The following is a 15923-nucleotide window of genomic DNA, read 5'->3' on the forward strand; positions in this document are numbered from 1 at the left end:
ACTCAATTTTAGAGTTAATTTTGAGGGTTTTTTCACCATAAGATTATAAGTTTTTTTACCGTAGTTTATTTCCAACATTAGCTTTTAAATCACTATAAGCACGTATATAAAAGTTTTACTCATAAATTATTTATTTTTAGTTACTCAATTCAGTTTTGCACGGCTTATCAGTTCCATCTGAATTGTTAATTTGCACCTTGCATTGCTCCATGTGCTTGGCAATGTTTGTTCTGTATTCTGGTTATTAATCAACTGTTAAAGAAGCCATCTGGAATTCGGGGATGGGCCTACAGATTGGAATTCATAAGAGCCCATTGGGCCTATGCCTTGCAGTCTCCTTCGAGTTTTTTTTTTTAATCCAGTCTCCTTTGAGTTGTTGGCTTGTTGCATGAGACTTGACATGCTTTAAGCTCTAGCACATTGGACCGAGTCGTAATTTACAGCGTAGAAGTTACGATGTTTTGGTGGAATTTTACAAAGTATCCATTTCAAATATTGCCACCTCAGAATTCACCAGTCAGGAATTTCACATGACTCTCATAGGATTTAGTTCAAATTATATGAAAATCCTCCAAAAATCTTCCATTTCAGAGGATGCCAAATTCATAGTAGCAAGTTGACAGCAGCGAATCCTACAGAGCACACCTATCCAGTGATAAAATGGCAGCACAGGTGTCTCCAACAGAAAGATCATGTGACTGATTTGAAATGTCATTTGATTGGCACACTTCAAATCTTGCATGGATCTCATCACACAACCGAATTGCAGTTTCAATGACGAAGAGACTTGATACCAATTACTACCTAGTATTCTTGGCATGCCAACTTCCATCTGCTAGGGCTTTGTGTGGCTGGCAATTGAAATCTGGCCCCCAAAAATGGGAGAGATGATGGCATCAGAGCCCCCAAAATCTGCATGGAGTTGAGGCCCATCCTCAGTGCTGATGACAACACCTTCTATCATCATAGGGAAAATCCTCAACAACCATGATGCCATATGATATGATACAGCTCCTGAAATAGAGGAACAAGATCAGAGATTTGATTACGGGTACAAAGCCCATGATACAAAAATGTCACAATAGTTGCAGATCGATGGCATTTGATGATTTTGCATCTGCAGTGGTCATGGTTATACACAGGTCCAATCATGAATCATCATCATACAAGAAGACCCAATAGAATTATCCGCATCAAATTGCATTGTGCGAATAGCGCAAATATAGCAACCGGCAGAAATGTTTTTTTTTTAGCCGGGCCTAGGCGGACCAAATTTACTTAAGAAAGGGGTATGTACATATTTACAAGGTTCCAACTTCGACAAGAGGCTGTCGAAGTAAAAGGATGTTGTCACAAGGGCAACTTCCCGAAAGAAAAAACAATTACATCATGCTGTTGTTACTCTCCTAAAACTTTGAAAACCCCGGCTTCTTTCCAGACCATAACCTCCTCTTTAATCAAAGCAAAGAGGCTACCCGCTGTCCGGCTCTGACTCTGGAAAACACGTGCGTTTCTCTCCTTCCAAACCATCCAACAGACAAGCAAAACTAGCATGTCAAAAGCGCCCCTGCAGCTGGTCTGAACTCCTTGCCGCGCCAAGAGCCACCATTCCCCTAGTTCCAACCCTGCTTCAGCCGGCAGTTGGATGCCAATTCCAGCCCAACCCTTGATCATCCTCCATACTCTGGTGATGTATGGGCAGGAAACAAAGAGATGCTCACAGTCCTCGTCGCTGCTGGTGCATAGTGAGCATGTTTGATGGTGTGGCCATCCGCGCTTGCTCAGGTTGTCGGCCGTTAGGCAACGGCATTTTTCTGCCAACCACATAAAGAACTTAACCTTTGTCGGTGCTCTCGTGTGCCAAACTAGATTGCCACAACGCGCCTCTGTGTTTGCCATAAAAACATGTCATAGGCAGAGGAAGGGGTAAATCTTCCATTCGAGGCCCACTTCCATATTGTCTCATCCTCTTCCCCTCCTCGCAGCTGCACCTCCTGGATCGCATCCCAAATTTGAAAGTACTCCCCAATGCCCCGGTTGGATGGAGCTCCTTTGATGTCGCGCACCCACCTATGGTTCTGTAGTCCTCTCGCCACTGTCAAACCCTTGCGCTCCACATGACTGAAGATTAACGGAAATCTCGCCTTTATGCTCCCAATTGGCAGCCAATCCGCAAGCCAAAACTTTGTGTTTTCCCCATCTCCCAACACTTGCCGTGTGGCTGAGAAGAACAGGTCATGTAACTCCTTCGGCTGCTTAGTCTCAACGGTTGTCCAAGGTCTGTCGCGATGCTCTCCTCTCTTTGCCAACCATTTAAGCCGTAACGCCATGCCGAAGAAGTTTAGGTTTTTGATCGCCAAACCGCCCTTTTCATATGGCATACAGACCGATTTCCATGCCACTAAACAATGCCTGCCACTCACCTCCTCCTGTCCCTTCCACAGAAATCCCCGACACTTCCTATCAATCTCCTTGATTGCAGACTGCGGTAATTCGAGCACCGACAAGTAATGAACAGGCAGAGCGAAAAGAACTGACTTGATCAAGGTCAGACGGTCTCCAGTGGATAGGAACTTAGGCTTCCAACCGGCGAACTTCTTAGAGAACCGATCCAACAAAGGCTGAACATCTTGCTTCGTGAGCTTCCGGAGTGAAAGCGGCAGGCCCAGATAAGTGATTGGGAACGGCTCCAATCTACAACACAGAATTGACTGCACCAAAATTGCCTGATCCTCTAAGCATCGGATTGTTGTGATTGCACTCTTCGCAAAATTCGCCTTCAAACCAGTTGCCTCCCCAAAGAGTTGAAGGATCGCTTTCACTGCCCACGTATCTTGCTGCATCGGCCGGAAAAAGAGGACCGCATCATCAGCATACAAAGAAATCGCTGGTGGCCACAGCCTGCCTCCCATCCCGCACATGGCGCCAGCTGAGATTGCCTTGTTTACCAGGGCCTGCAGGACGTCCATCACCAACACAAAGAGGAGTGGTGACAGCGGATCTCCTTGGCGCAACCCTCTCATCAAACTGATCGGGTCACATTCCTCCCCATTCATCCCCACTGTCGTCCGTGTCGTGCATAGCAGCGAACAAACCCCGCGTCACCAGCGCATACCAAACCCTCTGTGTTGAAGCAGCTGCAGCAGAAAGGGCCAAGAGACCGAGTCAAAAGCTCTTGAGATGTCCAACTTAAGAAGGACCATCGGCTGGTGTTCCGTGTGAAAACGACGAGCCATGCCTCTGACAAACATGAAATTCTCATGGATCGAGCGTCCCCTTATGAAGGCCGACTGCGTGTACGGAATCAGGTCCCCCATTCTGCCCGCCAGCCTTGTTGCCATCAACTTGGTCGCCAAGTTTGAGAAACTGTGGATCAGACTTATTGGTCGGTAATCCTTCAAGAGCGCCGGCGCTTCTTTCTTCGGAAGAAGGATGATCACAGCCGAATTCAATCTCTCAAGGTTTTGCGAATTGCCGGAGAAGAATTTCTGGAGGGCTGCTAAGACATCACACTTGATTGTATCCCAGCAAGCTTGATAGAAAAGCCCTGTGAAACCGTCCGGGCCAGGAGCTTTTTCAGCCGGCATGTCTCTAATTGTCTTCCAAATTTCCTCCTCCCCGAAGTCCTCCACTAGCTCTGCTAGGTTCAGCTGCTCCAAGCCTAAATTCTGAAAATTGAGCCCCCTCCTACTAGCATCAGACTCAGTCGTGCCCATCACCCCTTGGAAATATCCCCTTGTCATCTGAAGCATATCCTGCTGGGTTGAAGCCCGCTCGGCAGAAATGTTGGGAGCCATAAAATGGTATATGATGGAATGGAACTGAAAATGGATTACACATCTAGTACTTAAAATAGGTACTCACCTTTTCTTTTTAATCAAATTCATCTTCCAAAGTATTGAAGTATTAGAAACTATTAAGAGTGGCGGGCTGGGCGGCCGCTCGGCGTGTCCACGTCGGATAGCTACAGTGCAGGGGTGGCGATTTTGCGAAAAAACCCTCCTCTTTGTGCGTAATTCGATCGAGGTTCCTAACAAACAGTATCCATGAGGTGTTACTTTACGTGAAGGTCCTTCAGAAATACGGATATTCCATGCGAAGGAGAGAAAAATCGTGATTTAGGACCGTGCTCTAAAAAGTGAAAAACGAGGGGCTTTTTTGCAAAACTACGCGCACTAATCCACTCCCCCTCCCACAAACCCTAGCCGCCGCCGCCAGTCCCCTCCTCCCTCTCGTTCATTGCTCAGTATGTATCATCGAGAATGGTCAGTTGTATTGTCAGGTTAATGACGTGATAGTATTTGTAGCACTGACATTACCTACTGTTTTCCTGTTGTATTGAGTGGTTTTGGCAATGTTTGCAGGTACGGATTCCCAATAAACTGATGTTGGGTGATCTAATAACTGAAGGCAAAATGAAGTAATATAATCGCATCAATTTGTAATGTTGTGGGGAGTTGATTTTGTTTTTGTTTTTCTGTACTGATGAGGTGTAGGCTAGCAGCGCCCGCCAACCGGCACTGAGGTAAGGAGTTCCACAACCACAGCACTCAGATGCAAATAATGGGCATGCCTCTGTCTAAGCTACTAAGCAGAGAAGCACACTGCAAATAAGAGCTGAGTGAGCTGGGAGCTGCCAATCTCTGTTTTCTCTTTTTCTTGGATTGCAATTTTTGATTTTAGATTGGATATTTGAGAGAATGCATAGGAAAGGGAAAGGAAAAGGGAAAGGGATGCCTTTACATTGTACTTATCTTTCCTTACGTTACCTATCTCAGATGTGGTCATAGTAATATACTTTTTTCTTTGTGCCACTTATCTTTCCTTTCTATGCTCCACTGATATATCAGCTGGTCCATGTGCCATTTGGTGATTGCTGCTTACATAGTTATTTTTATTTATCTCCGTACGCTATGTGATGTTATATTCCCTTCTCGATATATGTTCAGCCATTCAATCAGTTTTGATTAGTTAATGTTCATGCATCAGATTTGTTAATACAAAATGTTCTCTGATCTGGTATTCAGCTTGGCTACCAGTACATGTTACAAGTTCAATCTTCCACAAGCAATTGAGAAAGGTTGCAGGTGAGAGGCAAGCAGAAGCATGACAGGAATATTGATTTACTTACATGATAACCGTTGTGCCATTAGGTACTAATACTAACACTATTATTTTAAATCATGCCCCTTCTATAGCTTGCTTCTTTGGCTGCATGTACTATAGCTGATTCTTTGCTGTTATATGATATTTTGAACTTCCTACAGATGTTGTATATGCTATTTAATTTTCATTTTTGTTTTCATGCTCTGCAGTTTCATCTGCATGTAACCTAAATAATTTCACGGTGCTCAACTGGATCACTGTGGGTGTAGTTTCATTGCTCATTTCCCATGTGAATATTAATTTATTGGCAATCCTAATTGTAGCTGCCATTTGATCTCCTTTGTGATGTTTTACCTGTCCAAATTTTTATCCCAACGGGCATCCTTGAGGTATATCTGTGTTTATGTTATAGGTGCGCGCTGATGCTTGGTTCTGCTTCATTTAATGGCTTAGCTTGATTAACCTGAAAATGTGAATTGTGCTCTTAGGGGTTTTTATACCATATAATGTAATCTCTTATCTTTTTCAGCCTTGGACAATCGGAGGTCATTGAGATTAAACTCTGCTTGCTTCGCATCCTCCAGTAAGTGTAAGACTTAAAAAAAATCCATGGGTATTTTTTCACTTCCCAGTCGTAACATACATGTCATAATGTTAAGCACTAATTGATTTAGTTATAAACTATGTTTGAGATTACACTAGCAGGTCCCATTAATCAATGGAAAATATTCTTTTTTTTCGCACATAGACAAGTTATATTTCCAAGTAAATTTCTTCATTCAAAAATCACTTATTTTGGTATCAATGGCTAGCGTAACCAACTCAGATGATCTTCTTGTTGATAAAATGCAGTATGTTCAGCATGGATGGTGACTTTGGTCCATTGCTTGAGCTTATCAAGTTACACAGAATGTATGGGCTTTTGTTGGTCATGGACGTTGTTAGTGTTTTTCTCTCCCTTGAAATACATATTTTTTTCCTGACTATTGGTAATCAAGTAATGTTGTAATTTTCCTTTTCAAGGCACACAGTTCTCACTTGTTTGTGGTGGTGATGGTGGTGGTTTTTAACATATAATGTGATATCTTTTCTTTTTCAGCCTTGGACAGTTGGAGATCATTGTGATGTTGGTGTAATTGGGCTTACTAAGTGCTCTGGTACTCATGGGCTTCTTCCCTGTTTTGACACCTTTTTGTTAGTATCAATTCAGAGAGAGACAATTTGCGTACATCCCTTGGATTTCATGATCTGGGTAAATTTTCCACTCAATTCTACTCTTACTTCTAGCCGCTGTATTATGTTTTCAGTTTGGCCATAACATAATCGAGGTTTCAGTTAATATGTAATTTGTGGTGTATTACTTGCTACCTACAGTCCCATTAAATTGATGTTTTCTTACCGCCTATGCTCAGACTACAATCACTGGCAGTCCAAGCAGCCTGCTTCTTGCCTCTTTTAATAAGATTACACATATATACATGGATTAATTGTGTGATTCTTCTCAAAATGCACTTGAAATCTGAAGGTGTATTCTACATAGTTTGTGTATATGGATTTATTCACTAATTCTTCTGCAAGCAGACAATCTTGGTTTGCAGCCCCAAGTAAAGGGCAAGTGTACGAATTTAGCCACAAAAGCGACGCCAACGAGGATCGCCATCGACGGTGACCGCTGCTCCATCGATCCTTCTTCCCCCGTTTGCTACTCTCACTTCACAGGTTCAAATACCATCCCCGCGAGATCTCATCTCCAAACCACATGCCTTTACTATTACCACACTATTTCGCTCTCTTTCTATTCTTTTCATTCCCCATTTTCTCTATACCGAATATATGTTTTTAGATCATCGAGCGTCACACCCTTCCTCGAGTCAATCAAACTATCATAGATCTACCATTAACCCTAAGTACTGTTGACAGCCCTAATCAGTGATTATGCTTAAGTGATCTAACCTACAAACCCTCTTTGATATTAGCTGACCCAAAAAATCCTTTCTATAACCATTTTATTATAGGGGTAGACTATTTGATTGTATCATTTAACTATGTAGATTTGGCATCCTAAATATACACCTATTCTATTACATATTCTCTCACTCATCCTTATTTCAGTTCAGATATAAATGTTATACTTTTTGGCTTGCCCATTATTGAAACATGTATACTCGTACTTTAGCCCCTTTCAATTCCTTATATTTTATATTTGTGTCATGACTTGCTAATATCGGATTCAGTTCCTAATATTTCTAATATAAAAATTTCCCTTTTTCCATACATTAGAACAATACCATTACACGAAAGTACAATAAATAATTAATACTCTTTCACATAAATCCTTTAACTACTATACTGAAAAAAAAATACTTACATCAACTGTAAATTATTAAGCTTTTTCACGGCTATTTAGTCCTATTCCTGCATCATAATTATCTTATATCTTATCGTAGTATAGCCACTTAACCCAGCACATTATCTTCTTACCATATATATCTTTCCAGCTACAACTAAGATTTACACCACATAAATACTTACATACATCAAGTTATAGATCATATACTTCATTGCATTTCTACATATCCCAAAATACTCACCCTGTTTAAAAATAAAAAAATTATAATAAAAACTCTAATAACTAGCTGAGCCTCTCATAACTTTTTTTATTTATCAAATACATCTAACTACATGTGTATATATATTGTAGCCACAATCATGTCTTCCGCAGTGTTCGCATCAATGAGGCTGAATGCAACAAATCAAAGCTACTTGGTAAGCTCAAAGTCAAACAAAACTTTCTATGGACAATATGCTGTTAGCACCAGTGCGGATATGATATTTTCTTTCTACAGCCTGTGCCAATCACACTTGCGACAGCATATAAGATGCAGCATGGAGATAATCTGAAGTTAAAAACTTCCCATGGCTTGAAGATAAAGATCAAAATCAAGGAAGTAGCTAGCACACTGTACATGACGACAGGATGGAGATAATCTGAAGTTAGAAACTGGAGAAACGATTCTTTTCAGGATGCCATCAAGGTCTAAAGCGTGTGTTATGATACTGAACAGACAAGGCCTTATTAGATGTCCAGTGAAGACCCCATCCAACAGCTCATCAGCTAACAAAAGGTCCCCTGATCCATCAGGTCAATTAACCAGAGCAAGCACATTTGACCATGCATCTTCTAGCAAAAGCGTTCCATTTCTGAGGAATGGAACAGGTACAAAGCTTGCCTCATCACATTTTTTCAACTTACACTACCCATTAACATGTCTATTCTGTTTTCGCCGGGTAATAGAAGATATACAATTAAATCAGCCAGATACTCCTCCAACTTACATTGGCTAAAAACACTGCTATATTGCCTCCTGCAAAATTGCACATGCTGGACAAGTGATTTAAATCTTTCTATCTATGTTTCTATTCATATGTAATCATTTTCTGTGTCATTTTTTACTAGCAGGCAGTAACAAAAGAAAACCTAGCAGACACCTCCTTCTGCCACCAGATTAAGCTCACAGCTGAATTGAAGAGTTACATCAAAGAGATTGCAGATTGTCTAGAAGAATCAAACAAGTTCTATGTCGTGCGTATGAACAGAACATTCATGGAACAGGACAGAGTGGTAATTTTTGACACAACATTTCCATCTTCTTATACCCATACTGAGCATATAAATGTCACTTTTCTTTTTCAGTACTTTGCGACTGAGTTTTCAAAGAAATACATTGTGAACTTGGTTCGAGGCAAGACAGCAAACATTAGAGTGCAGATTGCAGGTCGACCCTCAACAACTTAACATCAGGGTGGTTAGCTTTGCAGCAGCCAACAGCATCAACTTACACAATCTGCATCTTCCACTTTTATAGGACACAAGTCACCTCATGCTCACCATAGATGCTCTGTGAAAGTTACCTGCATCTTCAGTAGTCGCTGCTATTATCTACCCTGGAACAGCTACTATAATTCTCTCTATTATCCTTTGCTTGCGGTCTATCTAACTTCACTTGCTCAGTAAGCACGTGACCTATAACTGCTTATCATTGTCCTCAGCTCCTTTTGTTATTCATAAGCTGAGTGAACAATTAACCACTTTATGTACAAACAGCTGGCTTGTTATACTACAGGTTACTATGGTACTATTTGTTGTTTCTTTTTACCATATGCTTTTTAGCTTTTCTTAGTTAAGAGAACGTGTGCATCGCATCTTTCCATCGACCTGTCTACAGGCGGCGCGCCATTGGCGCGCCCCAGCCTCTAGTTCACATAGTTGTACGCGCGCAGCATGCATTTTATTTAGGCACGGTCCACAATTCATACATGTATAGTGGATACGTCTCGTCGGCAGACACTCACGGTATAGTAGGGTAGTCGTGTGTACAGTGATATAGTCATATCTGCGCGTCTTTTCATGCCGTTCGTTGACTTCGTTCACAGGGTCAGGGTCGGGTAGGCGATATCGAGTGTGACGCCACACAGGCCGGGGCCACCGACGTCGCGGAGAATCCGGATGTAGCCGCGCTCGCCCCATGACTGGCCCCATGAGTTCTTGATGGTCCAGTACTTGGCGCCGGAAGACGCGTCGGTGCCGTACCCGACGACGGTGACGGCGTGCGCTAGGCGCGTGCCGCACGGGCCCGTGTAAACGCCACCCTTGTAGAACTGCATCCCGCTACCGACCTCGATGGCCACAGCCACGGGCTGCCGAGCGACGGCGGCCTGCAACGCCGCCTCGTTCCGCGGCGGCACCTTCCCGAAGCCGGTGATCTTGGCGGCATGGTGCGCGGACTTGGCGCGGTTGCAGGGGCCCCGCCGCGCCGTGTACGGGTAGTCCGCCTCCGTGGTGAGGCCACCGTTCTCGACAACCCATTTGTACGCCCGCCCGTACGACCCTAAGTTGCAGCCGCCGTCATAGCTGTCGCAGTCCACCAGCTGCTGCTCCGACAGAGAGACCAGCTTCCCCGTCTTGATCATGTTCAGGCTCTCGATGGTCGCCGCTGTCACGAACGCCCAGCAGCTACCTGCAGGCGTACGTAACGTAGGTCCAATGCAATTAATAATTAATAATTAAGGTATATTTTACGTTTGAAATGGAACCATGTGTGAAATTTACACGTACTGCATGTTGACGTTTGGGACTTGGGAGGCACAACGGCGCCTTGGGCCCTCCAGTCGACACTGGCCGGAACGTCCACGCGGTAGGAGAAGCTGGCGTCGACGTCTCCGGCACCCGTCGTGATAACGGAGTCGTCCACGGGGCCATCGCCGGCGTAGTACCCGGTGTACGTGGCCAGGAACTCCTCCTCGGTGAGGTCTGCGAACTCGTTCTCGGCGAGCTGGTAAGTGAGGTCGCCGCGCAGGTTGACGGCGTCGATGAACTCCGCGTTGCGGCGGTACACATCGAACCGCTGCAGCGCCTCTTCTGCGCTCGGGTACGACCGGTTGTGAGCTCCCTGCCAAGCGCGGAACCTGTCCATCATCACCATGTCGCCGACGTCCAAGCAACTGCCCGCCGTCGCACGCGCCGGGAGCATGGAGGTGGCGAGAAGGGCACCGCACGACGCGAGCAGGGCCAGCGTGAGTACCGGTGGCGAGGCGCACGCCATGAATGGTGCCATGGCATGCACCTAACTTGTGGGTAAGTACGCGTTCCACCGTTCAATATTCCACTTCTGGTCGACTATGCATGCTTAGCTCTACTTACTTATATGGTGTGTCGGGGTGCTGGGCTGGAGGTGTCAACGTCGAAAAGATGCGCTGATGGATGTAATTTGGCTAGCGACAAGTGCACACAAATGACGCCTGCTGGTCGTGCGGCCATTAGTGGAATGGCAACCAACCGTATTTCTCTTGTAATTGTGTTGCACGGCTATACATCCACATGTCACAGCCATGTCACCAACGAGTTTGTTAGGCTGCGTTGCCGTGCACACGACCAATAGCAAAGCGGATTAATTTTCGGTTTGACTGTGAACGTTGTGCGTTTGGTTCTGCGTATATCAACCTGAAAATTAACATATGTGAAAAAACTTGACTTTCCCTAACCAAAGTTATATGAAGTTGGATAATACTGTTATAGAAAGTGATATTTCTTGACAAGAGAAAATATGGACATGATAATATTGGCAACAGAAAATATGGAGATGGTAGTATTGGCAGCCATGGCAAAGCAGCCAGTCGGTCCTCCACACTCTGGCAGAGGACGGGCGGCAGCTAGGCATCCAAAGACGGTCACCCATGGCCCGATGGACGCCCAAAAGATGTTCAACCTCAACACCCACCTACGAGAGGAGGCCCACAAACCCACATTGGATTGGCTGACTACCTAGTAAGATGTAACAGGTTAACCGTTTAGCTTATAACTGGTAAACCATAAAGCAGTTTATTAGCAACAAAAAATAATAATTAATGAACAAAACACTTATATATATATATATATATATATATATATATATATATATATATATATATATATATATATATTCTTAGCGATTTAAAAGCTAATGTTGAAAAATAAACTATAATAAAAAAAAAACTCATCAAATATAAAAGTTTTAAAATTTAAATTTTTGTTGCGCCTCATAAGTGCCGTTGTATTCTTACTAATCAATCGAGTTCGATTTGATTTTACAGGTTCTATAGGGTGCCTACGTGACTTTTTATGTTAAAAAAAGTTCTCCAAAAGTGACTGGCCGGTCAAACTCTGATGAACTCCAAGAACAGACTTGATATGTTCCAGGGCCCACATGTCATGCACGGCTAGAAAATGACAGCAGCTGAAGACAAGAAAAACAAGAACTAGTGTCTGATGACAGGCGCCTCCTCCTTTTCATTTGCCTCCTGAAACGATTCCTCAGAGCCCATCATTCCTACGCATGAACAGTTGAGAAAGAGAGCTTCAAAAGCCATCTTGCTTGCAAAGTTGCAGTGCATTTGTAACCTAGTAGAAAGCAACTAAGCTATCTAGACATGTTGGCTCATTGTCCATCCAATCTGGAGCACACAAAAGAAGAGGTTGTAATCTCTCCAATCACAAAAACATTTTGTCTTGGACATTGACGCGGTCAGTGACATACAAATTTGATAATTAATTTCTATTATAGAATATATGAAGATCTGATAAAATTACAAATTATAGAAGTATTTTGAAACAAACGTATACATATGATTTCCACACATCCGATCTAAACAACTAAAATATATAAATGTTCAAAGTTTTTCTGTGACCAGAGAGTGGTTAGCATGACACCTCACAATACAACTTAAGCTTTTCTGTTTTTTTTTCCATTTTTTTTTTGCTCAGAGATTACTTGACACATGAAAGGGGACAGAGTTGGAGGCTTGGAGCAACAACTACTCATGGTTTTCTTAGGCCATCTCCCTTTCTTTTCCTCTCTGGCTTTCTCAATGATGCATTCTTGCTTGCTCCAAACACTTATCCAGGCATGAAGCCATGCATGCTTGCTTTCCAACCTTTTTTTTTTCTCTGCTCAATGCTATGCTGTGTCTGTGGCTTGCTCCCCATGATTGCCCCTCAAGAGGGCCATCAGTGAGAGACAACTGCAATTAGGCAGGATCTATGTCGTCTAATGAGACAAAGGCCCAACCAAAGCCACACAAGCTAATAAGGCTGAATTAATATGTCCATTAGGGCTGCAGCTTCCTGCAAGCTTCTACATATGTTTCTTGTTCCAAACAAGAGTGCTTGTGCTTGGAGCCAAGAAAGGGTTAGTGTAGTTAAATTGGATTTTGTGTCTACGGTGCACAAGTAGGACAAGTGTAACCGTGTCAAGTTAAGTGAATAAATAATAGTGTAATCAAGTTGGAAGTATATATATCTCCCTTAATTGCCTTGGCCTGCAAGACGTGTTCAGACATTCTTTGCATGCTCTGTATGAAATGTGATTTTGCCGTCTAGTGAATGTCAGGTCCAGCTAGCTAGGTCACATAATCATATTAATAGGATCTACAACTCAAGATAATCTACTTGATTGTCTTCTTCAGCCATCTCTTGACCATGATATCACTTTCACCAGCTTCAAGACTCTTCCTCTCTTTTTTTTTCTTCTTCTATGGCAACATTGAGAGCCTGTTTCGAACGCAGAATTGTCACAGAAATTTCTGAAGCTCAAAATGTTTAAATGTTGATTTCATTTTAGAGGTCTCGTCAGCGTCTTAAATAACAGCATGGCCTTCCAATATCTGATAGGCCTGTCCTGTGACTATAAAGAATCTTGGAACTAGACCGGGCAACTACAGGCAAAACATGCCAAATTTATGGCCAACATAGACAATACTTGTACCACACTGTTCCAGCTCTTCAATATAAGGAGCCTTCTTGTCAAAAAATATATATATTTGGATAAGCAAAAGAGGGAGAAGAAAAAGAAAATTAATTAAGCAGCAGGTGTGATGGAACCAGCTTGTCTCTAGCCATTAAATAAGGTGAGCTCATGCACATCATACAAAACAAAACATTGCTTGTGTCATCCTAACTAACACCCAAACAGTGTCTCTGCATATCGTGTGTAATTGCAAGATATAGGGCAAATGGCAGGATTAGGTATGTGTTCTGTCACTAGCCAAGTGTAGATGCCATGTTAGGATTAGCTTTCAGGGGGACACAGAAACATATAAACTTTCACTGAAGCAATCCTGTAAGCTGCCGGACATACATATTGCATTTGATACCTACGTTGCCAATAAGCATTGGGAAGTTTGGGGAGGAATTTGATGTCTGGCACGTACAATTTGAAAACACGGGAATCAATTAAACAAAACAAGTTGTTTGGATACTCCATATATAGGAATAATTGCAAAAATTTTAGAGGGAAAAAACTATTATCTCCATCCCAAATTATAGTAACATCTGGCTATGTATCTAGACAGTCTAAAATATAGTACTCCATATGTCCTAATATAAGAGATTTTGGAGGGATGTGATACATTTTGGTACTACGAATCTGGACATGCTCCAAAATACTTTACAAAAGTTTCTCAATTTTCCACTTAAGTTATGGTTTCCACGTACATTTCTCCATATAAATGAGAAATTCTTATCGGGTTCGAATCCTACGGAAATACTTTATAAACAGAATTGCTAAATAACATTTGATAGAAATTTAGAGCCAAAATGTTACATATTTATGACATTATATTCTTCGCGATTCATGCTAGGCCTCCTTCTCCTCTAACTCCGGTAACCCTGACGAATTCCAATGACCGGTAGTAGCCCAATGATATGATTTAGAGTTTAAGGTTGAGGTAGGATTAGGGTAGGCAAGAGGGAAGACGGAAGAGGGGCTGTTATCTAGGCTTAGAGTGATATTTATGGGAGGTGGGGCGCATCAATGGTGGTCAGCGAAACGGGTAGGCGGTGGCGGCAGTGTCGAAGTCGTGGGGGTCAGTGAGTAGTGGGCTAGTATTGGTACTGGAGGCAAAACACAACAAGTGGTTAGGAGGGAGTGGTGTCTCCAGCGACGGAGAACCACCAAAGAATAGAAAGACAGTAGGTTAGGGGCACTTCGCCACCATCGGCTTAAGGAAGAGGAGGAGATGAGTGGGGGGGTGGGAGGAGACCTGGCAGGAGGCACTGGTGGAGAAATGATATTTGCTGGATCAACCCAAAACCTCAATAGTCTCGGTTCCAAAAAGAACCGGGACTAAAAATGATCTTTAGTCCCGGTTGAAAACCCCACAACCATTCTATGATCTACCATCTTTAGTCCCGGTTCATCCCCTGTCAGATGCATGTCAGGGGGTGTCACCAACCGGGACTAAAGATCACTACTTTAGTCCCGAACTAAAGATCTTTAGTACCAACCGGGACTAAAATTCAACGCATAGTATATAATCCCTATCACTTATCCTCTCCTCCATAATCACAGCTCACACAGCTCACCGGGGCTGGTGGCCGCCGGCTGTGGTGGGCGGCGGCGGGCCGGGGGCATGAGGTCGGCGGTCGGCGGGGCCGCGCCCGACGGCGGCAGGCCGGAGACCGGCGGGGCCGCAGGTGGTGGGAGTGGCGTTTTCTGTCTTTTTTTTGATAATTTTTGATTCACTGAGATGTATAATTTTGTGATTCATTGTATCATATGGATATGAGATGTCTAATTTGTGATGTATTTGATTTGTGTGTATTTTTTTAGGATTTATGATGTATTTGATTTGTGTGTATAAGTAACTTTAAGATTTATGATGTGGATTTGGGATGTTACTTTGATTTGGGGATTTGGGGTTTGATTTGGGGATATGCATGCCACTTGATTCGAGAGAAAATAAAAAGAAAAAAGAAAGAAAAAGGGACCATTTGGGACTGCCGTTATTCTCTCTTTACTCCCGGTTGGTAATACCAGCCGGGACGAAAGATCCCTCTCTTAGTCCCGGTTGTTGTTACCAACCAGGACTAAAGATGTCCTGGTTATTTCAACTGGAACTAGATTTATACTCCGGTTAAAAACCCGGGACTAAAGGGGTTATCAACCGGGAGTAAAAATGGTTTCTCCACCAATGAGGGTGCATTAGTGTGTTGGGGAAGTAGCGGTGAAGTAGGCAGGATCGAGGTGTCGAGCTACGACGAAGGGAAGAAAAAGAGGAGTAAGTTAGGTTTTAGGTATTTGCACGAATCTTGAAGTGATCTAACAGTTCAAAATTCGTAGGATATTAGAGAGGTGCATTGCGCATTACCTTAAATAAAAATCGGTTGTTCCCAGTTAGGAGCCCTAATAAACGGGACCTTTGATCATGCACCATAAAGGCTCCTATACGGCGGAAATGCTGTTGGGCGATCGATCGCCCTGGGGATGGGGTAGCGATAACCT

General features: G+C 43.2%; 3 protein-coding genes across 3 annotated transcripts; 1 reads left to right on the forward strand and 2 right to left on the reverse strand.

The window, feature by feature from the left end:
• Positions 1–1630: 1630 nt before the first annotated feature.
• LOC136351706 (uncharacterized) lies at positions 1631–3716 on the reverse strand. The gene is made up of 4 exons (XM_066303976.1): positions 3239–3716; positions 3041–3137; positions 2424–2694; positions 1631–1684 (listed from the first exon to the last, which is right to left on the reverse strand). Exons 1-4 carry the CDS (start codon positions 3714–3716, stop codon positions 1631–1633), a joined length of 900 nt encoding a protein of 299 aa, XP_066160073.1.
• A 491-nt stretch (positions 3717–4207) lies between these two features.
• LOC4346933 (uncharacterized) lies at positions 4208–9245 on the forward strand. The gene is made up of 12 exons (XM_066303936.1): positions 4208–4265; positions 4365–4420; positions 4505–4525; positions 5028–5087; positions 5636–5689; positions 5959–6046; positions 6206–6358; positions 6688–6825; positions 7808–7872; positions 7953–8323; positions 8567–8728; positions 8801–9245. The coding sequence occupies exons 1-8, from the start codon at positions 4263–4265 to the stop codon at positions 6712–6714; spliced, it is 462 nt and encodes a 153-aa protein (XP_066160033.1). The 5' UTR covers positions 4208–4262; the 3' UTR covers positions 6715–6825; positions 7808–7872; positions 7953–8323; positions 8567–8728; positions 8801–9245.
• Positions 9246–9370: 125 nt separating this feature from the next.
• LOC4346934 (cysteine endopeptidase RepA-like) lies at positions 9371–10787 on the reverse strand. Its single transcript, XM_015757075.3, has 2 exons — positions 10223–10787; positions 9371–10124 (listed from the first exon to the last, which is right to left on the reverse strand). The coding sequence occupies exons 1-2, from the start codon at positions 10719–10721 to the stop codon at positions 9535–9537; spliced, it is 1089 nt and encodes a 362-aa protein (XP_015612561.1). The 5' UTR covers positions 10722–10787; the 3' UTR covers positions 9371–9534.
• Positions 10788–15923: the final 5136 nt, after the last annotated feature.

The sequence above is a fragment of the Oryza sativa genome, chromosome 9 (assembly GCF_034140825.1).
Source record: "Oryza sativa Japonica Group chromosome 9, ASM3414082v1".
Lineage (NCBI taxonomy): Eukaryota > Viridiplantae > Streptophyta > Magnoliopsida > Poales > Poaceae > Oryza > Oryza sativa.

Bases quoted from the DNA above. Each gene is read 5' to 3' on its own strand.
- LOC4346934 (XM_015757075.3), bottom strand. From the start codon at position 10,721: ATGGCACCATTCATGGCGTGCGCCTCGCCACCGGTACTCACGCTGGCC. The intron at 10,125-10,222 runs GTACGTGTAAAT...GTACGCCTGCAG, and splicing joins GTCCCAAACGTCAACATGCA to GTAGCTGCTGGGCGTTCGTG.
- LOC4346933 (XM_066303936.1), top strand. The intron at 4,421-4,504 runs GTAATATAATCG...GTAGGCTAGCAG, and splicing joins ATAACTGAAGGCAAAATGAA to CGCCCGCCAACCGGCACTGA. The intron at 5,690-5,958 runs GTAAGTGTAAGA...GATAAAATGCAG, and splicing joins TGCTTGCTTCGCATCCTCCA to TATGTTCAGCATGGATGGTG.
- LOC136351706 (XM_066303976.1), bottom strand. From the start codon at position 3,716: ATGGGCACGACTGAGTCTGATGCTAGTAGGAGGGGGCTCAATTTTCAG. The intron at 2,695-3,040 runs GTGACCCGATCA...TCTGTGTTGTAG, and splicing joins GGGGATGAATGGGGAGGAAT to ATTGGAGCCGTTCCCAATCA. The intron at 1,685-2,423 runs GTGAGTGGCAGG...ATACATCACCAG, and splicing joins TGTGGAAGGGACAGGAGGAG to AGTATGGAGGATGATCAAGG.